Below are 23834 nucleotides of genomic sequence, written 5' to 3'. Positions count from 1 at the left end.
ATTCAGCATAATACTCCAAGGAGAAAAAAATACAAAACAGAATTACTTTTGTGGTTTTTTTTAAGAAATCAAAAACCTCAAGTGATTATTTGTGAAGTGGAAGCATAAGTTTCATACAGCTCTAGTGGTGGAATTTCTTTGTCTGTTTAGACTTCTGGACTACCAGAGTGTGATTGTGGACAGTAGAATATTTTATTCCATTTTTGCTGGAACAACAAAATTCCATCACATGTTGATAGCATAAACCAGTTAGTTTTATAGGTTATAGTTTTTGGTCCTTATGATCCTTTTAAGAGGATTACATTGTCATGGCTCAGATCTCACCCATTCATCAGTTCATTTTTTTTCATTTGAGAGAAACTGAATGAAGGCAAACATAATGATAAGATTAATTTTGATGTTATGGTATCAAAGATCACGTTTTACCATTGAGAAGTTCATGAAGACTGCAAAATCTTTTTCTTTCCATTGGTGTTTTCATAGATTTAAAAAAAAAGTTGCAAGCTTTTATTTAACTTCTTAATTGCTAAGAAAAAAAAAAGGGAAGAAAAAAATGGGAAAAAAATAGCTATTAATTGAGAAATCTTGTAGGTAATTTTATGAGACTAGATCTGTGATTGCCTGAAGTCTTTCCTCAAACATCAATGGGAATTTAAGGTCCAAAAGTGTCTGAGTGTCAATACTAGCTGACATATTTTTTTATAAACTGTTTCACTTGTGATATTTGCTGTATAATTATTCATTCCTACTGATCTTTCAGCTGTGTAACAGAATAGCCGAAGTCTAATGATAAATCACTAATCATGAAGTAGAATTTGAAAGCACTGACTAGTGCACTAATCCAATCCATTAAGCAGAATAAATTAATTCCCCTAACTTGCAGAAATTCACCAGCCCACAGGATTAACACAAAATATACTGGGAACAACTTTACATTATTTGTATTTTTTTATACTGAGCTTTTGCTTAATATACTAGAGCAACATGGTTCATAGTCTGTGGCAGTTCTCTGGTATCCAGATTCACTCTGCCCTGATAATCAGGTTTGCAATCCCTTAAGCAATAGAATCAAACAGGAGTGGATCAGAACAGAGTAGTGCTCAGAGAACATTGTCCTGCTGCAGGACAACCTACTTAATGGATCTGAATATTTTATTTATGAAAGAGAGCTAATTATTAAATAATTGTTTTCACATACAAGAAACAAAAATGGGTCTGAAGTGTCAAATTGGGTTCAGATGCAGGGTTCCATGAAAACATGTTAATTTTAGGAATGGGACCAAACAAAGACTTAATCTCCACATAGGATCTAAGACTGAAGGACTTTTAGTACTAGATTCCTCTTGTGTCACTACATAGAATACTATGAATTTGTTTGTGACTTGAGATATTATGTGAGAAAACATTAATACCATGAGTAATAAACCTGAAAACATGATGTTCAGAACTTCAGTGCAGCTCTGCTACTTCATTCAGTATGGACATAGGAAAAAAGGCTGATGAGTGATTACTGAATTACTGCTTGTAGTGCAGCATCTTCATTTATAGATAGACCAGCAAATCTCTACTAGATAGCTGGTAATTCCAACCCTAACTTTTGTAATAGCCTCTTACAACTTTTCTGAACTACAAATTGTGGTGAGAGAAGTGCTGGTTAGTCCATCTACCCAAAACTACTTGCATAATAAAAGTAGAACTTTATATATACTCCCTTTTTGCTTTTGAGGTCTCTGTATGTGATAGATTCCAGGACAGGCACAGACATTTGTCCATCTCTTAATTTTTGCTCAGTCTTATTCAGAAGATACTCAGGAGCCTACAAACCAGTATGGGAGCTTAACAGAAACTGTTCTTCTATGACTATGGTATTTGCTGAATCCCTTTTAATCTTTTGGAGATCTGGTGATTTAGGAGAAGCATTTCCTTTCTCCCATGTCAGTGAACACCATCAGGCTGGCTGCAGAGCTTCCCTTTCACTATTTCAGATAGAACTGTTACCGAATCTTTCTTGAAATGTCACATTGCTGTCATGTCATATGCCCAGTGAATGTGGTTTGTTTTGGTTTGTTTCTTTAGAATCATAGAATAGTTTGGGTTCTAAGGCACCTTTAAAGGCCACCTTGTCCAACCCTGCCAACAGTGAGATAGATCAAGTTCCTTAGGGCCCTGTCCACTTGACCTTGAATATTTCCAAGGATGAGGCATCTACCACCTCTGTGTACAGCCTATTTCGGTGTTTCATTATCCTCACCTTAAAAACATTCTTGCTTCTATCTAGTCTGAATCACCACAGGAGACGGTAACTTCTTACCCTGCATATACTCATTTTCAAAGCTTGTTGGGTCTATTTGGGGTAATGAAAAGGAAGAGAAGAGATTAGGCCTATGTCACAATTTGCTTCTTGAATTTTGAAACCTGAGCGACCATGGAGAAATTTAAAAGACATAAAACTCAAGGAAGATTCAGACTTGATTACCATCAGATATACTATTGCAGACTTGTTAAATTATATTGGACACTCTCAGTTTTCTTTACAGTGATTCCAGATTATAATGGCCATGTGTGATTTCCCTCGAAGCTTCTCAAGCTGCAATCAGCAGTTTATTCCTTTGGTCTTAACTCCTCATCATCTTTTGCCTCTGTCAGGGCTAACTGTCCATTTTGCCAACACTCATATTGTTGCTTACAGGTAAATCAGTGCCTTTCTGTCCTCTCTGCCAACACTCACACTGTTGCTTACAGGTAAATCAGTGCCTTTCTTCTTGCTCCAGACATCCTTCATTATTTGAGATACCATTCACATCACCTCACTTTTCAAGCCTGTTCTCTTATGTTATTTTCTCTAATTCCTTTATTATCTTTATAATCTCAAGTTTTTGGATCTCTTCTGTTCTTAATGGCACAGTACTATATGGAGTGTCATATTTCTGCTTGAAGACCTAACATATACACCATGGTATATTCACTGTAACACATCGGTATGTAGTTACATTCTGTGGCCTTTTCTATTTAAAATAGTAATGCTGACTATCATCAGTATCCTTTTTGTAGACATATTTCATACTACCTTTTATTTAGGCTCAGGGCACTAAACAAATCTATTGTCTGTGATTCTTCCACATGATTAACAGATAGATTTAAAAATAAGGCCAAATTTTCCCATCGGGCTTCCCAATATTGTTCAGCTGTCTGTCTTCCAGTGATATTTGTAAGTATCTGGGACATATCATGTCTTCAGTTCTAAGATAAACTGTCAAAGGCTTTACTGAAATCCATAACTTAAATCTGGTAATTCTGAAATTATATAGAAATGATCAGAAAGAATCTGAGCCTCAAAGACTCTGTGAGGTTTTTCTTCCAATTGTAATTTTGTTTTCTGTTTCCTTTTGGGGTAAAGGGAAGTAAGGGGAGGGAAACAAGCTACTGTGATTTAAATCTTCAAATTTTCTCCTTTATGAAGCCTGCCTTTTTCTTCAACATTTTCATCTTAGTCAATATCTCAGTATAGAGCCTGGTACAACTGTGGATAATTTCTGATGTAGACCACCAGCCATTTTAAGGTATTTAATTTCTGATATTACAGTTCAAATAATGAGCTTTTTGGCACTCTCAGTACTGATTTGTTCCCCATCAATATATTCCAAAATGCAGCAGCTAAGTAGCCAATTTTTGAATTTTGTCTTACTTTATTAGATCCAATGGTGTTACCTTGTGTGTTTCCGTCTTGGAACTGTGGCTTAGATGAGTTTGTTGATGCTGCTCTCTGTGATGTGTCTGATGCACCTTCTAGTCTCCACGTTGTTGAGGATTTTCAGGCTGCTCACCTCCCACTCTCTGTATTTGCAGAATATTTTCCTGTGTTACTGGATTCCCAGTCAACCTGCTGCTTATCATGTTGCTACGTCTTTTGGATTCACTGCTGGTTTTTACCACAGTTGATTATCCAACTAATTTGATCCAGACTAATATATACATTATTTGACTTCTCTGGAGGTGTAAAATGCTTTTCATTATCAAAGAAATCTGTCTGGATAGATCAGAAAATCTCCATTACAGCTCTGTGGTAATCTAATGGAAATAAAAAATGTCACTGTAAAGATGCTGGTGAATTTACTGGGCTGAATGAAAGGCTGATTCTTCCTCTCTAAAGAAGTGCTTCTTGCATCTTGCCAGCTGTACTTTTGACAAGGGGTGATTGTAATGGAAAAACAGCTGTATGCTGTCCTCTTCCAAAGCAACAGAGCCTGGAAGTGTGTCAGGCAGCAGATACTTGTTGTGAGTATTGATATCAGTTCCTACATCAAGATTTTTTTTAAAATAAGGGCTGCAAATCCATCTCTTGATGGAGCAACTTGTCAGTCTTTCCTTAGACTCCTGGATGGTTTCCTTACCAGGATATTAGAAACAGGATTTGATACTTGTGTTTTTTTCAACCCAGATATCAAACCTTATGGAGGCATTACAATATAATGGTTTTGGTGTATCTTGCCTTCCATTTCTAGTCCTATCTTTCTAATTCTTACAATCATGCTAATCAAGTAGTGTTTAAATTATTTCTAATTTTTTTTTCTTTATAATTACATCAATGAGATTTAGAACAATTAATTACTGCAAGTTAGGATTTTTTTATATGAAATGTTTTTGTTATATTCTTTATAAGTAATTTGATTTGCCCCTTCGCAGAATTGGCATTGTCATGCACAATCTAAATACATCATTAAATGTTTTTTTGGAATGTATAAAAATGTAATAATTGAAGCCTAGAGGGTTTCTAACCTGGCCTAGAGCACAGAGGTGCTGTAAGCTTACAAACTACATACCTGAAGTATGTGATAGGTAACTTAAATCACATAAATAAAAATCTATTCTAATTTTACTACCATGCTGGTGTTACTGTGAGCATTGATAAAGCAATTTGCCTCTGGAAAAGTGGGTAAAAATGTCCAGATAGTCTGCAAGACTTCATAAGGCTGTCTCTACAGATTTATTCAGTCTTTTATTAATAAAAAAATAACAGCAAACAGGCATTGCTAACCTCTGCATGTTCAGATAAGGGTTTTTTTCTGAACTTGAAGACTTTTTAAAAATACAGAGTTTATTTGTAAAACAGCAAGTAATTCCTTACTCCATACTTTGTATTATGTAAGATATTTGGTCAGCAAGCCTAAAAGTCACCAGGAGTTGCTGTTACACAGTGCCAGGTCACAAACAAGGGAAATTCTTGGAGTAATGACATTTTTTATTAGAAATTTGATTAGAGAATGTGAAGTAGAGAACATGGAACTGTAATATGATAATGAGCTTAGACAGCATATTAATAGCTTTGAATCACAATAGAAATGTTCTCTTGAAGAATGAGTGTAGGATTTAGCAAGCTAAGAAAGTTTAAACAAGTAGAGACATCTTGGCAATTCATTGCCCTCCAGACTGACTGTTGTTATATCCAAACAAAGTTGCTAAAGGAGATGAAATGGCAAGAGAAGAACAAATAGAAGCTTAACCTGCCCTAAGCAGCACTAAAAATGGTAAACTCTCTTCCCCTGCAAGTTGTCTCATTTGCTGAGTTTTCCCTTACACGTTTTTAACCAAGGGAGAGTCTTACCAAGTTTAACTAGAAAATTAGAATACTTCTCAGATATTTCAGTTTTAGGAGATTCCCTTGCACTGTCAGAGTGTTTAGACAAACAAGACCATGCAATTAGATTTTTCATCAGAGATTACACCTGCTTATTTCACCTATGTAACTGGGCAGGTTGGGGGATAGACTTTTTCTGGACATTGCATAATTTAGCAAGAAAATGAGTCTCCCACAGGATCCTTCTCCAGGTGCCCATTTTCAGATTCACTGGCTCATGCTTGCTGTACAAACTATGGAGACCATAAACTTTTAATTGTGCCAAGGGTACAAATTGAAATGGCACAGAATCAGCTCAAGTATTGCTTTGCTACCTGCCATTTCCCCTGACAGCTCCTTTTCACCATTTTACCAGTGAATAAGTGGAAGAGCCTGTGCATTTTTTTCACTGTCATATCCATAGATGTTGTCTTTTGAAAAAGAGGTGTGGGATTAGATGAAGATCTTGGGCCAGTGTGGATCCATTGATATACACATGGCCCTTTGCAGGCCAGCTTCTGATAGTTTTCATCATGCTACAAACAGGAAAAGTTGCTCTCCTCAGTTTTCAGACTAAGGTGTAAAGATGCATTAACAGGGCTGAAGGCCCTACATAATATGCCTTGCACCAAAGCAGTGCTCATTAGCATAAGCTTGGCTAATGCCTTTATTTCCTCTTTGATTTATTCCTGGCTTGCCTGCAGTTTTTTCTGTTCACAGTGATACTTGTTCATTTCTATCTGAAGAAACCATATAAATGCACCTATAGTGAGAAGGAATTATTGAAAAGGTACCTGAAAACATCCATATTTCTTACGTAGAAGTACACCTTACACCCTGTGCAGTGGAGGTATGTCTAGTATAAAACATGAGTATATAGAAAAAGTCAAAACTTTGGAAAAAAAAAAAAAGAATTTTAAAATGTCAACATGCACAGATTCAATAAATTAACTGAATACATATTAAAATACTTTAAGTAACATGAAACTCTTAAATTTCCAGTCTAAAATCTCAAATCTTCACCACTCTAATGCTACCACTGTTCAGATTTCAGTAAAAGCATTCATCCTCTTTCTTCCTGCTCCAAGGAGTGTTTTGCTTTTGTTTGCAGTGCAGGTAAAACTGCACGAAGACTGATCCTTGATCCAGGGTCAGATGGTATTTCTCACACAGCAGTTTATTTTAGGACATGTCATAATAGTAGGCATGGATTATAAAAGCTCAGCCTTTCTCTGTTTGGTTTCTTTTTTGCAGTTTTAGGTAATCCTAAAACTCATATCAGAAGTGTTCAAATAATCAGAATGGTAGTATTTCATCTGGTAAGAAGGAGGATACATATTTTAAATCCCTATATAAAACTATAGGTTTTGCCCATCTTTAGTCTGTCAATAACTATTATTTATGAAGCTTTGCCTTTATTGGTTTTTGCTCGTAGGCTGTAAAATCACCTAGACTGAATTTCACACTTTTAACTTAAAGAAACTCAGAGTTGGTGTATGAAAACAAATTATAACAATACTTCCCAATATTTAAAAAATCTTTTTCTCAAAAAATGACCACTTGGAAACATTACTAACTTTAATAGCTATTTAATTCCTATTACTGTATCTCTTAAATTTATAAGCTGATTTCCTGATTTTCCAGCAGTCCTGATTTTAACAGTGTTATTTGCTGGGTTTTAGTTTAGGACATTGGATTATGTGCAGCACTTTGACCAAGTTGATACTTCTTATTTTTATTCAAATGCCATCAAGTCAGAGATATGCTGCAGTGTCTTAAGTATGGAATCCTGTGTGTAAGTAATGGATGCCAAAAGAAATTATGCTTTCAACCACTTCTTCAGAATGCTAAAATAATTATGACTAAGTTATTGATGTGTTACTAATGATAATGATCAAGAAATCACATGTATCAGAAGTTAAACCTGGATGCCTAGAAATTGAATTAGAAGCAGAGCAGCTTTAAAGCTCCGTGTTCAGATCTTACATTTTCTCACTTTCTTTTTTTTACTTCTCTCAGATCTCTTGGGTTTTGGTTGGACTTTTAGGTTTTAAAATGATTGAGAACCTAAAGAAAACCTTGATTGCATTTACAGAATTTTTCTGGATTTTCTGACCCAAAACCAAACAAAGTTTAGGTATATAATGCAGTCCAAGCCAATGCATGATAACACTGTTTCATAAATAGTTCATAGAATCATAGAACTGGCTGGGTTGGAAAGGACCTCAGAGATCATTGAGTCCAACCCTTTTACCAACGTTGCGGTTGCTAGACCATGGCACTGAGTGCCACATCCAGTCTCTTTTTAAATATCTCCAGGGACGGAGAATCCACTACTTCCCTGGGCAGCCCATTCCAGTGCCTGATCACTCTCTCCATAAAGAAATTCTTTCTAATATCTAACCTAAACTTCCCCTGGCACAACTTAAGACCATGCCCTCTTGTCTTGTTGAAAGTCGTTTGGCAAAAGAGCCCAACCCCCACCTGGTTCCAACCTCCTTTCAGGGAGTTGTAGAGAGTGATGAGGTCTCCCCTGAGCCTCCTCTTCTTGAGCCTCCTCCAGCCTGAACACCCCCAGCTCCCTCAGCCTCTCCTCATAGGGTCTGTGCTCGAGTCTCTTCACCAGCCTGGTTGCCCTCCTTTGGACCTGCTCCAGGACCCTGATATCCTTCCTGAACTGAGGGGCCCAGAACTGGACACAGGACTCAAGGTGTGGCCTCACCAGGGCTGAGTACAGGGGCAGAATCACTTCCTTAGACCTGCTGGTGACGCTGTTCCAGATACAAGCCAGGATGCCATTGGCCTTCTTGGCCACCTGGGCACACTGCTGGCTCATGTTCAGCTTCCTGTCAATCCAGACTCCCAGGTCCCTTTCTGCCTGGCTGCTCTCCAACCACTCTGTCCCCAGCCTGTAGCGCTGCATGGGGTTGTTGTGGCCAAAGTGCAGGACCCGGCACTTGGCCGTGTTGAACCTCATCCCATTGGATTCAGCCCAACTCTCCAGTCTGTCCAGGTCCCTCTGCAGAGCCCTCCTGCCTTCCAGCTGATCCACACTCCCCCCCAGCTTGGTGTCACCTGCAAATTTGCTGATGATGGACTCAATCCCTTCATCTCAATCATCAGTGAAGATATTAAACAGAACCGGGCCCAACACTGATCCCTGAGAGACACCACTAGTGACCGGCTGCCAACTGGATGCAGCCCCGTTCAGCACCACTCTCTGGGCCCGGCCCTCCAGCCAGTTCCTAACCCAGCACAGGGTGCTCCTGTCGAAGCTGCGGGCTGCCAGCTTTTTCAGGAGGATGCTGTGGGAGACGGTGTCAAACACTTTGCTGAAGTCCAGGTAGACCACATCCACAGCCTTCCCCTCATCCACCAGTCGGGTCACCTGATCATAAAAGGAGATCAGGTTGGTCAGGCATGACCTGCCCTTCCTAAACCCGTGCTGGCTGGGTCTAATCCCTTGCCCATCCTGCAGGTGCTTTGTGATTACACTGAGGATGATCTGTTCCATGACCCTGCCAGGCACTGAGGTCAGGCTGACGGGCCTGTAGTTTCCTGGGTCCTCTCTCCGGCCCTTTTTGTGGATTGACGTGACATTCACCAACTTCCAATCATCTGGGATGTCCCCAGTGAGCCAGGACTGTTGCTAGATGATAGAGAGAGGCTTGGCGAGCTCTTCTGCCAGCTCCCTCATCACCCTTGGATGGATCCCATCTGGTCCCATAGACTTGTGGGGATCCAAGCATCTCAGTAGGTCACTGACTGTTTCCTTCAGGATTTGAGGGGGGTTGTTTCGATTCTTGTCACCTTCTATAGGCTCCAGAAGCCATCTGTCCTCAGGGTAACCTCTCTTTCTGTTGAAAACTGAGGTAAAGAAGGTGTTAAATACCTCAGCCTTTTCTTCATCTTTGACAACTATGTTCCCACCAATGTCCAGTAAAGAATGGACGTTTTCCTTGCCCCTTCTTTTGCTGTTGATGTATCTGTAGAAGGACTTTTTGTTATCCTTCACAGAGGTGGTGAGATTCTGTTCACATTGTGCCTTTGTCTCTCTAGTTTTCTTTCTATATGACTTAACTATATTCCTAAATTCCTCCTGAGTAGTTAGCCCTTTTTTCCATAATTGGTAGGCCCTCCTCTTAACCCTAATTTCTTTCAGAGTCTCCCAATTCAGCCAGACCGGTCGTCTTCCCCTCCGGCTCGCCTTTCGGCACACTGGGACAGCCTGCTCCTGTGCTTTCAAAACTTGTTCCTTGAAGTACGACCATCCCTCCTGTACCCCTCTGTTTTCAAGGTCTGTTTCCCAGGGTATACTCTGAACAAGTCTTCTGAATAGGCCAAAATCAGCCCTCCGGAAGTCCAACATAGAGGTTTTATTGACAAATAAATATATAACAAAAATTAAAAAACATAAAATATATTTGTTATATATAACAAATAGTTATGACAGTGCTGGCAATAAATTCAGTTTTGTACAGGCAATAGAAATGCAGTGTTTGTTACTTTCTTAAGGACAGTTTTTCACATACAGGTGTTATAATAGGTGGTTGTGCTTTATGAGTTCATATAGCTTTATCTGAGCAGACTTATTTATCATGTAAAAACTGACAATATATTACTTTTAAGCAGATGCCATTTGAAAATCATTAATTCTTTTCTCTTCCAGAGTGAGCCTAGCAACAACTAATACAGGACTGCCTACCTTCCACACATTGCCTTGTGTAGTCAGTGCAATCCCCAAAGATCAGTGGTTCCTAATCAATAAGTCAAGCAATGCTGATGAGGTGTAAGATCCCTACTATATGTAAAGTGCACTTTCTGCTTTGACCTGATCTTTTCAGACTTACTGTGACTAGTCAGGAATAGGATGTTACTGGTATCCAAGTAAAGATCAGCTGTAAGAGTTGGAAAGCTATGCTATAGACAATAATACAGTCTTTATTTCTATCAGGTTAAATTATACGTCTGTGCATATCATGTTGGTCTTCATTACAAAAGGTATCTTTATATCTGCCTTCAGTTACTAAGAACAGCACTTCACAGCACCTAGAAATGCTGAGGCCAAATCTCAGATGCTAATCTTTGTCATAGACTTGGTACTTCTGTTCTCCTTGCTTGGTTTAAATCACACTATTTTGCTTGTGTCCAGCAGCATCCCTACTTTAAAAAACAATATCTCTTTTGAATTTCTTTTTGATGGTTTGTTTCACAAGAATTTCCCATCTAAAATTCCAACCCTACAGTCTATTTTATCCGTGGCTTCTGAGCCATTCTGCCGTAAAATCAGCCATCAGTACCTGCCTGAAATTGAAGGTTATATAGCTGAAAAATAACAGTATATAAGGAAGTGAACAAGTGAAAATTATATCTTTTCAATTCATCAGTATAAATTTACCTCCTATTTAATAGAGCTGTGTTTGGCATATCAGTAAAGCATAATCACCAAGATGCTGCTTGACTAGATGTTAGCAGTTTCAAAGATGTGGTCATCCTTGGAGGATTCCTAATGTACCTATGTGTGTATGTGTGTGTGTGTGAGTTGGAATTTCCATGTATTTTACAGTTTCTTATGTGGTAGTGTCTGAGGAATTCCTCAAGAAAGCCATCATTTTGGAGTTTCTAGGGGGCAGGAAGAATATAGAATGGTAACATTTTTACACTTCCCTCTGTATTCCCTTTATTTGAGGCCATCAAAAAAGTCATGGCCTCTTTCAAGGCTCCAGAGTCATCTTTTGTTCCAGTTGACCTGGACCTATAACTGGATATCATTTTCATTTTATATTTTGTCATCCACCTTTAAGATTGATTTACACAAAACCCACCATCTTGCATGGTTGCTGAGCTCTGGTCATTTCTCCTCCATTTCTGCTTTCATCTTTTATTTCCATGGTACTTGCTGCTGCTTTTTCATCTTAACATTTTCCCTTCCTTCCTTGTCCCTTGGAATTTCTGCATTAAGTTTGAACTCTCCTGTTCACCATAAAGAGTCTAATTCTATGGTTGAACAATCGTTCAGCACTGAGAGATCTTTTTAACCTTCTTCCACCTCCTTTTGAAACCACTTTTACACTTACTTTTCCCTCCAAATAATTTTAACAACTGTTTTCATATCATCATATCTTCCTTGGTCAAGTGACCAGTTGGAAAAATACATTTACATCACAAAGTTATGTTACCTTGAGGAGCAGGGCAAGGCAGTAATAGCACCTCTGAAGCCAGAATATCCTTATGCTAATTTTTGGCTTAGAGGTCCCTGTATCTTTTCATTAATTGTCCTATTATTACCCTAGAGTGCTTTAATTTTAAATGAAAGATAATACCTGCCTTATCTCTAAGGAAACTGGTCTTGATTTTATTAACTTACAGGACAGAAGAATAATTGGCACATATCATTGTCCAGAAATGTATTCAACAAAGGTATCTTTCATTGTTTTCTAATCTTTTAATCTCAGAGACTTAAAATTTAGGTCTTGACCACTTAGGGTCAGTAAAGATCCCATGGCACTTTTTTAGAGCGTCGTCATCTCAACCCCAAGCATCTGGCCAAAGATCAATTTATGGAACTGTTCTGCTTACCTAACATTCCCCACCACCACTCACCCACCCCATAGTTTCAATTGGCTACAGCATTCTCCCTTTTCCTCGACTGAAATTCAGTGTATTGTGCTGCACTCTCAGTCACATTGTGCCTCAAAGGTGATTGAGCTTCACTGGGAAGTGGTTGTTCTTTCTAAAGCTTGTAAAGCGCTTTGGGATCCTTTTGGAAGGGGTGGTGCTGTGTACAATAAATGTAATTCATTATCATTCTGTCTCAGGCTTCACTTAGTTAACAAAAGCATGTTTAATTATTTAGAGTTGGGCGAACCGACTTGGGGGACGTAACATTTCCAGCTCTAATCCAACAAGAAACCTTTGGTCAAAGGTTGAAAAGTCAAGCTAATTTCTTTCTGGGGGGTTGGATTTGTTTTTGTTATTTGTTTTCAGTTTGTTTTGATTTGGGGGGGGGGTGTTGTTTGGGGTTTTTTGGTTTTATTAATTTATTTTTTTATTGTTGTTTGTTTCTTGGATTCTTTTATTTTCACGTTCATTTGTGCTTCTGGATTGGAACTTTGGGAATTTTTCAGATTGAGAAGTCAAAATACTGTGAAAAATGCCATTCTCATTATGGTCAATCCACTGTTCCAGGTGCAAGAGTGTCAAATTAATGTTTGAGAAGCACCTGAACTTTGTGGTGCTTACCTGACTATTCTAACACTTTGAAGGTTCGCCCATCACTAATTTTTACTGTATTTTGTATTATTTCTTTAGAAAATTTCTTGGAAAATTGAAAAATCCTTTGCTTCAACTCCTGGTAATGTTGTGATATGTGCAGAAGAAGACACTTTGCTCTAGAAGATAGTTTAGAATATTGCTAAAAGATATTTTCTGCCCAGCATCACTAACCTTACTAACAACGACCAGGGTTACCAGATGTCTGCAGCAATTTGCTGTGTTAAGAAATATACTAAAATGACAAGTGACGAAAGAATCAAAGCAAGAAGTTAATTAAAGGAGTGCTATCATGTTGCTAAATCATGGCTGTATAAACTCTAGTAGACTAAAATAACTTTTCTTGCAATTTTGTGGCATAGAAACCCTGAGTGTGTAAACAGCACTCATTGCAGATCAAAAGGATAAAATGAATCAGGTAGATTTATCCTAAGAACATTTAAGATATGAACAAATTTGTTGGTACTAAAATGTTTCCAAAGATAGTAGCTTAGAATGCACAACACTGAGGTGAAAACAGCCTGGGGTATAGGCTAAGGGGTAAAACCATTGCATTAGAGGATGTTACTTCAAACTTCCTCTAATGTCATTGAAACTAAAATTTCACTTTTCTTAAGGCTATGTGAAACTATGAAGAATGTAGTTTCCAGATGGCTTTGCACCTTTCTTGTAAGATACTTACCTAACTACTTTTAGACACCCTTGGGATCAATGCAATCCAATGCAATCCATGCTTTTATTTTCAGAATACTGAATGTCTTTGTATTTGTCTGAGATGATATAACAAAAAAATGACAGTCTGTTTTTCCTTAACCCAGAAATCATATAATTTTCTAAATAACTGCATTCATTATAAGAAAATGTTTAAGTTTCACAGATCTGTTTGAAAGCTTTTGAATATTTTTGCCTTTTTTTGAATAGCAGTAGCAGAATACACTTTTTGCCTTAATTTTGGCTGATGCAGGTGAGAACTGATGTGATCTTCTTGACTGGAATACAGTGTTTTCTCACCACGCTCAATATCATGCTACAGAGTTCATAAAGGAATTTTTCTTGAGTTCCAACTCATCTTTCTCATTTTTCCAGTGCTTCTCAAGAAAGATTGATTTCTCTTGCACAATTGAAAATTCAAAGATTTGATGTGACTTTGATGGAAAGCAAGCAAAAGTAGATGATTTTGGCTACTTCACATTGCATGCAACCTAAAAGTAAAATATGATGAAACTATAGAGGGGTGCAAACTCACATAGCCTGGAGAGAAATGAAAGACAAAAAAAAAAAAAAGGAAATCTAGAGTTTTTGCCAATTTTCATGCATCACTGGAGCAGATGTAATCACACAAATGGCAGTGTTTCAGTAGGTCCAAAGTACTTCGGTGAGTACCTGACTTCTCAGCTCATAATACTGTGCAGTACTACTAAAACCCAACAGTTTTCAACCCAGTTTTCTCACTGTGCCATATCAAATATTCCATGTTTTAATAGTGGCAAATATGGTGCTATATGAGGTGGTGCAGTGAGGGATCTGCTGCTGACTGCTGGCTTCCAAATATTAAAGAATAAACCCATCCCATATAATTGTTTAGAAAACCTCAAAAATCACAGTTGGTGTACTTCCAGTAATCATAGTTTATATTATGTACGTTATAAATTAATAATTTGGATGAGTTATTCTTATATTCTTATTTGGCCTGGAGTATATGTGCACTACCATCACTTAATCAGAGTACTTAATTAGATGCTCATTGGCTATTATTGCTTTTAAAGTATTTTTTTTTAATTCTACTCTGTAATCACACAATTAAAAATATATACTTAGAGGAAAGGCTGAGAAGAGTTAGAACTTCCTAAATAACCTTATATTTGTTTTCTATAAATGAGTTATTTTGAAGTTCTCCTATCATACTTCAGGCTTACTCCAGATTGCCTAAGAGTAGAATTGAATTCCTCATTTTTGAAACCCACTTTAATGTATATGGCTTGGGTTTTTTTTACAAAATTGCATTAATTTTTTTTTTTTACTTAACTATCTTAAAAAAATTAGCTAAAACTACCTATTGAAACAACTGTTCCATGTACATTTGATGTGATTACACACTGTATATGTTTTTCTTTGCTCTAAATTGTGGACATCTGCTGGTGCAGTGGTTAGGGCTCCACAGCATACACTGTATGGATTAAATTCATTAGTGCTGAGGAATGGAGTTGCTGCATAGATAGAGACTGTGTCAGTGCCTTTCCCCAAGTAGCCAGCAGTCCTGCTTGCAATATAGGGACTGATATTTGCATTCTGTGCCTGGGGACTCATTTTATAGCAGCATCTTGTGAATACCTGAAGTATTAGTCAGAGCAAAAGCTTTCATTTGAAACTAAACCAAAGCAGACACTTCTCAGGTGTCAATCGGGTATCAAATAGAAAAGTTGAATGTTTGTCCCAGGTATCCTACCCAGTGGCAGAATCCTGCTCTCCGGAGCTGAGCACATATTCCATTTCCAGGTATTTCTTCTGCCCACTGAACATGGAGTCCAGGGAAATACCAATTATTCCATTATATTAAAGGGGCCTTATTGCTCCTTGAGTTCCCAGATAAATGACAACAAATATAGTTATGGCCATGCTTAAAGTGGTTTGGCATTCTTTAGGTGGCTGAAGGAAACCAGTGGTGCCCTCCGTGTCTAGGGTAGGGAGATCTAGAGAGCCATTAAATGTAGGGCCAAAGAGAGGCAAGATTAAAAATATGTCAGAAAGTGTTTTCGGCAGGCTGAATAAGCAGTGAATATGACTTTTAGTGCCTAAGTAACCCCAGCTCCAACCTTTGTCAGCATGGCTTCAAACTGCACCCTCCCCAGCTTTCCTTTCCTCTCCAGTTAAATCCCCTTTCTGATTTTTTCCAGATGGACCCACACGAAAATATTTTGTTGAGCACACTTGAAATCAAAAATGAGATGGCTGCCTCTGAGGCTGTGATGGGGCTTGGGGACCCTAGGAGCACTATGCTGGCCTATGACACTTCAAGCATCCAGTACCGGAAAGCTGGGTTACCCAGGCACAGCTTTGGCCGGAATGCCCTGGAGCGACACGTGGCACAGAAGAAAAGCAGGCTAAGGAGACGTGCATCCCAGCTGAAAATCACCATCCCTGATTTGACTGATGTAAATGCCATAGATCGATGGTCCCGCATATTCTTCCCTGTGGTTTTTTCCTTCTTCAATATTGTCTATTGGCTTTATTATGTGAACTAAGAAACAAAGCCACACGGGAAACAAGAACTGGATTTCTCTTCAAATCGGTTGTACAGCCAAAAGTGGGACTTAGAAAAAATTCTATTCAGGACAAAAAGTTATTTTAAAACACCTTAGTTGCTGGCCCACTCTATGGTCTGGTTTTCTACTGTTTTGGTTGTGTCTGCTAAGTCTTAAATATATTAAGTAGTTGTATGGACATATCCCCTTATCAAAATATAAGTGCATTTTCAGTGTGAAGGCAAATCAGATTTTGACAATCACTTCTATCTTGTTGTCCCTCCCTCTCTATTTTTTTTTTTTCTTTTTTTTTTCTTCTTTTTCTTGAAATGGCCATTTGAGTTTAGTGATGCAAATTATAGAGTGGCATTTGAGAAACAAGTTCTAGTTCCAGCAGCAGTACATACCATTCCCAGGGGAACATATACATATGTGAGACATGTATCTACACCTAAGAGAGTGTACTAAGTTATCATACTTAGGAAATATCGACACTTTACTTTTTAAACGTGTAAACTTGAAAACAAGTAGTGCCTATCATCTTTCCAAGATGATGTTGGTCAGAGGTTTCCCAACCATGTTCAGGTATTTCTGATATTTATTGAAAGAACTAAACCTTTGGCTGGTAATATTGGGGTTGGGTGTTTGCACAGAAGCTGAAATAAAAAGCACTTGTTTTGATTGGATTGTAAAGAGAGAACATAAGTTCACAGTCACATTGTGATCAATGGAGGAATATAGCAATGAACTTTGAATGGGTAGAAATACTGCTGGTTTTTGTTGAGGAAAGGAAATGATCTGTCCAAAGTGCCAAAATTGGATGGCCAAATAATACTTCTTTAGGTGGCTGAAGGAAACCAGTGGTGCCCTCTGTGTCTAGGGTAGGGAGATCTAGAGAGCCATTAAATGTAGGGCCAAAGAGAGGCAAGGTTATAAATATGTCAAAGTGTGTGTGTGTGTGTACTAAATATACACTGTGCAGGTCAATGTTGTCAGTTCTAGTACATACCTTAGCCTGAAATACTCATGTGGAGTTGTGTTATTTCTTCCAAGTTTGCCATCTTTCCAGTTTTCTGCTTGCCCCTTATGCTTGAACACCTTGCATCCAGTTTGATTAAAGGTCTCATAACTTATTCAGTAATTCAGCACTAAAGATTAGAACATAAGTAGTTTGGTACAAAAAATACTGACAGGGCACTTTCTCAGTCTGGATAAGGCAAAACCATTTTTTTTTCTTATTTTTTCTTTTTTTTTTCTTTAATGCACTATTATTTTAAAGTGGAAAAATCAGAAGTCATTACTTCAGGACTTTAATTACACTCTTGAGCATTTCCTGCTTGAGGGTGATTTCAATTGAAAAACCATCAATTTCAGATTTGCTTTAGGAAACTTTTTGAAGTAAAAGGGTTTTTTTTCATTCCACGGAGCTTTAATTTTATAGGCAAAATAGAATAGAAAAAAATACTCTTACAGGCAAATATTAGCCATTTGATCCATTCTGGAACTTTTTTCTTCATTAAAAAGATTTTTAAAAATGGAAGAGCTGTATAGAAAGTGTAAGTTCCTGATGGCCTTCACTAATTCAGATCCGAAATATTTTTTGACATAAAATACTTCATGAAACAAAAGCCACATCTGTTCTCTCTATACTACCTCTCATCTGTGTACAAATTTCTGAAAGAAACTAGAATTCCAAAAAGCAGAGGAATATTTTGAGGCAGATACTTTTTCCCCACTGAAGTATTTCTTTGGCAATACTTTTAAGATAGTTCTTAAGAATATATTTTCTAAATTATTTTCTGCAATTTTTTCATTCTTGATTTAGAAGAGTAATTTTCTTAAAAGTTTCTCTGGGATTTTTTTTCCCCATTCAATAACAAGTGGCGGTGGAAGGAGGAAAACAGTTCTGGGAACTAATAAGCCAAGTTTCTGACTTTGTTTTGAGCATATAATGTGATTATTTTTGCTTCAAATGGGAGAGGATAATTTTGAGCCTCTAAGGGATTTGCCAGGTGTACCTCCACTATCAAAGGGTTGTGTGTACTTTGACCTCCAGCCTCCAGATTCAGACTCTGCGATACATAGAGACAAGTTTTCATTGCATAATTAACTTTCCAAGTCAAAATGTATCTTTTTATTCACATACTTAATTTCTGACTGCATTTCATGCATAACACAATAAGCTCTGTAGGTATATTTGGGATTTCAGATGGTAGGTATGAATCATGTTGGAATTCTTCCCCACTTCTAAGAAAAGGAGCCACATAAAAATTCATCATAATTCTTCAAACCTTGCCCCTTAAAAATGGTATTAATTATCATAAATAAAAGCAATCTTACAGTATTCTTCTGTACAAGCTCTTCCATTTCACAAATTGCTGCCAACTCGTTTTTTTATTTCACAGCAGCAGAGTGTGACTACAGGGAGCTCTGAGCAGGTTTGTGGTTGATACACATCAAAAATAAAACCTTACAGAGAATATGTTGACTCTCTGCATCGATTCACTGCATCAGGTATTGTGAAAACTGCAGAGATTGAATCCTAGAACTGCTTGTTAATTTATCTGAAGTGACAGTACAAGCCATAACACTCTCTGATGGCATTATTCAGAGAGTGAAAGAAAATGTCTGGTTTCTGCTCAGGTGATACTAGGATGCATTTTCTGAGGGGAAGGAGCACTTGTGCTTTTATTATGTCCTGGCTATTAATGTGATGTATAAAATCAGCGATGGAGAAGGATTCTGTCAGTTTGTACCAAGGCTTAACACTGTGATACAAAAAGGGGGGGGCGGGTGAGAAAGACTGGCAAGACACTGGCAAGGACATGGTGTGAGTTGAGCTCAGGGTGAGCTCTTACTCCTCTTCTGAGATACTTGAGTGGAAGTGAGAAATGATGCCAATATCTAGGAGATATTGGCTTTGCTTTGTGTGGAACCATCTAAATCTGCTTTTAGTTTAGAATTGACTGAAAATTAATAATCTAGATCCTTCTAATCATGTTAATTGTTGTTAGTTTTGATAAACAAAATGTCAAATTTAATAATTTAGATAAATCTTGTAATATAATTATAGTTGCACTTTCTGTTGTTCTATTAGACATGATAGCCAGCAATTAAGGTGTTTTTCATCTTTGTGAAAATCATGGGCAAATTATGACTATAACATGGCACAGTTTTAATGAAATCTTTGAGATCAATCTGTAAATAACTACTGTACATGACTGCTAATAAGTATGATACACATTTTCAGAATTGAAAATTCATGCAACATATTTCTGTGTTTGCATAAGGAATGTTTATGTTTCTATCCTATCACAATTCAATGATTGGGAAGAAAGACTCAAGCAATGACCTTGTGACCATTTCTTTTCTCATTCCCAGGGCAGGAAACCAGGAGTCTTAGATAACAGCATGAAGCAGAATTCTTCAGAGTTTTTACATTCTAATGCAAAGGACAGAAAATCTGTAAGGTACAAAAGCACAATGCATAGAGAAAATGAGTGGTGGTCTCACACCTGGGAAATAAATCCTACTTATTTCAGACAAATATGCATTTCAATTAAAGCTCTATTAATTTTTCACTAGTAGACTGTGTTCCAATTCTGTATTATAACACAGTACTAAACATAAGTGAATGGATGTTAAACATTATTCAACTATATGTGCATATGGACATACTTTAATGTCTATATGAACATAAGTGTGTATATATACACTTTTCTAAGTATATATATATGCACAGACATTCACAAGTCAACGTGTTAAAGGAATAAGCTAATAACAGTTTTGTTTCTACCATCAGTCAGTGTATGAATATATTTTTGAGAAAAAAAAGATTAATGTATTTAAAAAAAAACTGACTTACTATACAGGGTAACTGGGCATTTCTATATCAGCAGATCAATGCTTATAATTCATATGGAGCATTGCACCATTGGACATGATGATAGTACTGTACCTCCTAGCATCTGAAATTAGATTAGTACTCACATTGCTTGCCTATTTCTTCTCTCTCTTTTTATAACAGCATTCTCCACTAGTAAGTTGTCAAAACCAACAAATTCCTTGGGGAACCAAGAAAAAAAGGCAAAGATAATACCTGTTTCTAGAAAGCAATCTAGCGTGGGATGGCCAGGGTACAATACTATATCAGTAGTGATCATGACATTTTGCTATGTGTACATAGACCATACAGTGTGATCAATCATAATTTAAGCTGAACGTGTGTAAATATTATCAGATTTCTTAAACATTTTTAACTTCTAATTTGTACTTTATGGTAAGGCAAAAAGCTAATTCTACTTATGGTTTAGGTTAATGCGTCCTAAAATTATGTAAATAATTAAATAAGCTGTAAATGAGCAGTCAATAGAGACAGTAATTGTTTAGTGACTTTTTTTTTTTACTAAGTACAATAATAGCAGTGCTCTAGCAGAGTAATTTAAACACCCTTTTGCATAAACAGATTTGGATTCCAGAGATAAAAAAAAAGAACAGAAAGTACTGTGGTGTAAAATAGCCACTGCAGCAATGCTACTGCTAGCACAATCCATTCTTTTCTATGGTTAAAATGTTCAGGCAACAGAAGAAGTAGCTTGACAGTCAGTACTCAGATGAGCATCAACAAATCAGGCCTGGTTTTCACTTACAATATAAGGCACCTTTCTGTTGCTCCAGTCAGTAGAGAGGTGAAGGGATCCAGGGTAAGTGAGAATTCAGCTGTTGGTGATATCGTTACAGAAAGCCTGGATATTGCATCTGTCTGTTTCTGAAATCTGTATCTCTTATCTAATAGTAGACTTATATTTTTCTTTACTAAAAAAAAAAAAAAGAAAAAAAAAAAAAAAGGAAAAAAAAAAGTGTTTGACTGTCATTAGATAGCATAGTCCCCCCCAAAGCCAAATAGTCTTCACTCCAGAAATTGTTTAAAAGGGAAATCTAATGAGTCACTGCTTAACACCAAAGGTAAAGCTTAATAAAATGCACTAGGAACTTTGTCTAAATTTTTAAGAAGCAAATGGAATGTTGATCAAAAATACTGCCCTATTCTACTTTGTAAAAATAGTACTAACTTAAATATCCATTAATATAAAATTGAAATAGATCATCTCTACAAGAATATGCAACACTGACATTTCATAAGTATAAATTATTTTCTTTGTAAGTGCTTTGACAAAAATGAAACTTAAATGATGAAAAATCTCACCTCTACTTTCATACTAAGGGTTGTATTTTTTTAATGTTTTCCAGACATGAGGTCATCTATTCCAATTTGATAACATTTTGTATGTTTTAACTGTTGCTGTCACTCAGCAGTTACTCACCAGGCTGCATTGTTCATGGTCTGTTTTGTTACTTTCAGTTGTAGACAAAAAGAACATTTGAAACATGATTAATTTGAATGAGCTATGATTTGACTTATATCATGTTTTTATTTGCATGGGTGTTTAAATGGTTCTGTTAGTACTGTCTTTGCACAGTTCTGATTTCTCTTTTTTTTTTACTTAGTACTATTTACTTCATAATGTAGTAATCATCAGCCTTACTAATGACCTTGTAGCCTTTCTTATATGCACATAATGCACATTTTCCAATGGCTAGAAAATGCAAAATACTAGTGGATATCATTGCATCAGATCTTCATGTCTTTCTCAAAAGGACTGCTAACCTCTGGGATATATGAGGTAGTAAAATGATGATTGTAAATGAGTAGCACATAAGAGATATTTTCTTGAATTTAAAATTATTGCAGCCAGTTTCAGCATGTAAATATATAATAATGTTGGCTAGTGTGTAATTCTTGAACTAAAAAAATATAAATAAAGAAAACCTAAAAGATGTATATGTAGTTGTGTTGTGTTGGGCAGGCTGCAAAGCTGCAGAAGATAAGAGTTCTCATCTGAAGAAACTGTTTATGAATTTTAGTCATAAAGGGACAGCAGGAATTTGGGCACTGAGGCATTTGAAGCTGTTGGTTCAGCATGCAAAGAGGTTGCTACAACATGGTGTAAATTTACCTGTGCTGTGGACAGGGGGAGTTAAATGTCCGGAGAATACAACAGTGAGATACTTAGTGCTGGTCAATGAGAAAATGCTGAGAGGAGGGCAGCAGCTGAAAAACCTCAGAAATTTGGAATTCCTTTTCAGTCAGCTCGTGGGAATCTGTTCCTGGTGCCCTGCTTGTAGAAAGACAGTAGCAGCTGTTCATGGTGGGATGGCACTTCTACAGAAAAAGGTCAGTTTGGTCTATTTAGACTTAAGATATGGAAGACCCAAGCTCCATTCCTTCCTCTTCCTACTTAGCAGGAGAGATCCTGGAATACCAAATCATTGACCCTTTCAGGATGGTGGATTTAGAGTTTCCTGTTGGAGCGGTTCTGTGGCATAAAAAAATTTCCAGATTTACAGACCAGGAGGAGTGTGCAGCATATCAGGTACAGTCATGGGAGGCATCTTGTCCTGATTTGGGCCAGGATAAAGGTGATTTTCTGTCTTGTACTTTTGCTTTTAGCTAAGTCTCTTGTAAGTAGTTGCACTTGCTGAAATTAACAGCAAGATTCTCAGTCAGTGTGTGCTTCTAGGACTGATAACACTTGATGTTTATAGTTACTGCTAGAGACTGGTATGCAGAGCCAAGGACACTGCTCAGCTCTGATGAGAACATTTTACCGTCCAGGAGGATAAAGAGGTCCCACCTGAGCCCGCCTTTGGGGAGGAACAGACAAGATAGATGCCAGAATTGTCCAAACAGAGTATTCCATCCCATATATGTCACACTCAGTATAATTTGAGGGATCACGAGGGCCAAGCTGTGATTTCCGGATTTCCTGCTTCCCTTCCTTCACCCGGCATCCTGGAAGGATCCTGTCCGTTCGTCTGCCTGTGCTCCTGATCCGTGCCAGCCCATATCTGTGTGTTTCTGCCTCCAGTTCCTGACTGCTGCCAATTCCAGGAGTCCAGCCTGGACTTTCCCAGGGCTGCCCTGCAGCCTCGGTGGTGACGTGAGAGTTATTGGGGAAAAGGGGGGAGGAATGTGGTTTCCATTTTCCTGTATATTTGTATATATTTAGTAATTTTTCCTGTTTATCAGTACTGTTTCATTAAAGTTGTGTAGTTTAGTTTCCAACCCATAAGTCTCTCCCCCTTATTCTCTCTCCTTTCTTTATCAAGGAGAGAGAGATTAATAGAGAGCATTTGTTATTCGGTTTAATGGCCGGGCCAGTGTTAAACCGTGACACATCTGTATGGCTGGGATCCATGTGCTGACTGTTCTGTAAAAAGCTTAATTAGCAGTAGGAGGGACTGGAAGCTGAGTCTCTTCTTGTGCCCCTTAAAATGTAAAATGTTCACCAGCACAGCTATGATCTTGCTGCTGCTTTCTGTCCTGGTGTATCTTGAGCATTACACAGACTTCAGAATGAGACTTGTTTATTTGCTCTGCTGCAGGAGCAGTTCATGTTTATTGGCTTTTCTTGTTCTGTGCCAGCCCAGCTCTAATAAAAGAGAATGTATAGCTGCCTTAGTTGTTGTTCCAGACCACAAGTATCACTGCATGGGGGAGATGGCAGGGTTGGTAGCCTGTGCTGTACATACCCACAGGTTCTGTCTTAACCTGATTCTTTGGTTGACCCAAGCAGGGGGAGCAGATGGAGCACCAGAAAAAGGAACAAATGGCTGTCAGGCAAAAAGCTGCCAAAGGCTATAAC

General features: G+C 37.7%; 1 protein-coding gene across 3 annotated transcripts in view; it reads left to right on the top strand.

Annotated features, from left to right (window-relative positions):
• GABRB2 (gamma-aminobutyric acid type A receptor beta2 subunit) overlaps positions 1-16187 on the top strand; it is a 127257-nt gene extending 111070 nt beyond the window's left edge. Inside the window, exons 11-12 of one of the 3 annotated variants that reach the window (XM_008498701.2) lie at positions 11984-12034; positions 15781-16187. In XM_008498701.2, coding sequence (XP_008496923.1) covers positions 11984-12034; positions 15781-16128 — 399 coding nt within the window. In that variant the 3' untranslated portion in view covers positions 16129-16187. Of the gene's footprint in view, positions 1-11983; positions 12035-15775 lie in introns of all 3 variants that reach the window. The other 2 variants (XM_008498703.2, XM_008498702.2) reach the window with 2 other exon arrangements.
• The last annotated feature ends 7647 nt before the right edge of the window (positions 16188-23834 follow it).

The sequence above is a fragment of the Calypte anna genome, chromosome 13 (genome assembly GCF_003957555.1).
Source record: "Calypte anna isolate BGI_N300 chromosome 13, bCalAnn1_v1.p, whole genome shotgun sequence".
Classification (NCBI taxonomy): Eukaryota; Metazoa; Chordata; class Aves; order Apodiformes; family Trochilidae; genus Calypte; species Calypte anna.
The sequence above is the reverse complement of the archived record's forward strand: the minus strand, read 5'-3'. Positions and strand labels throughout refer to the sequence as shown.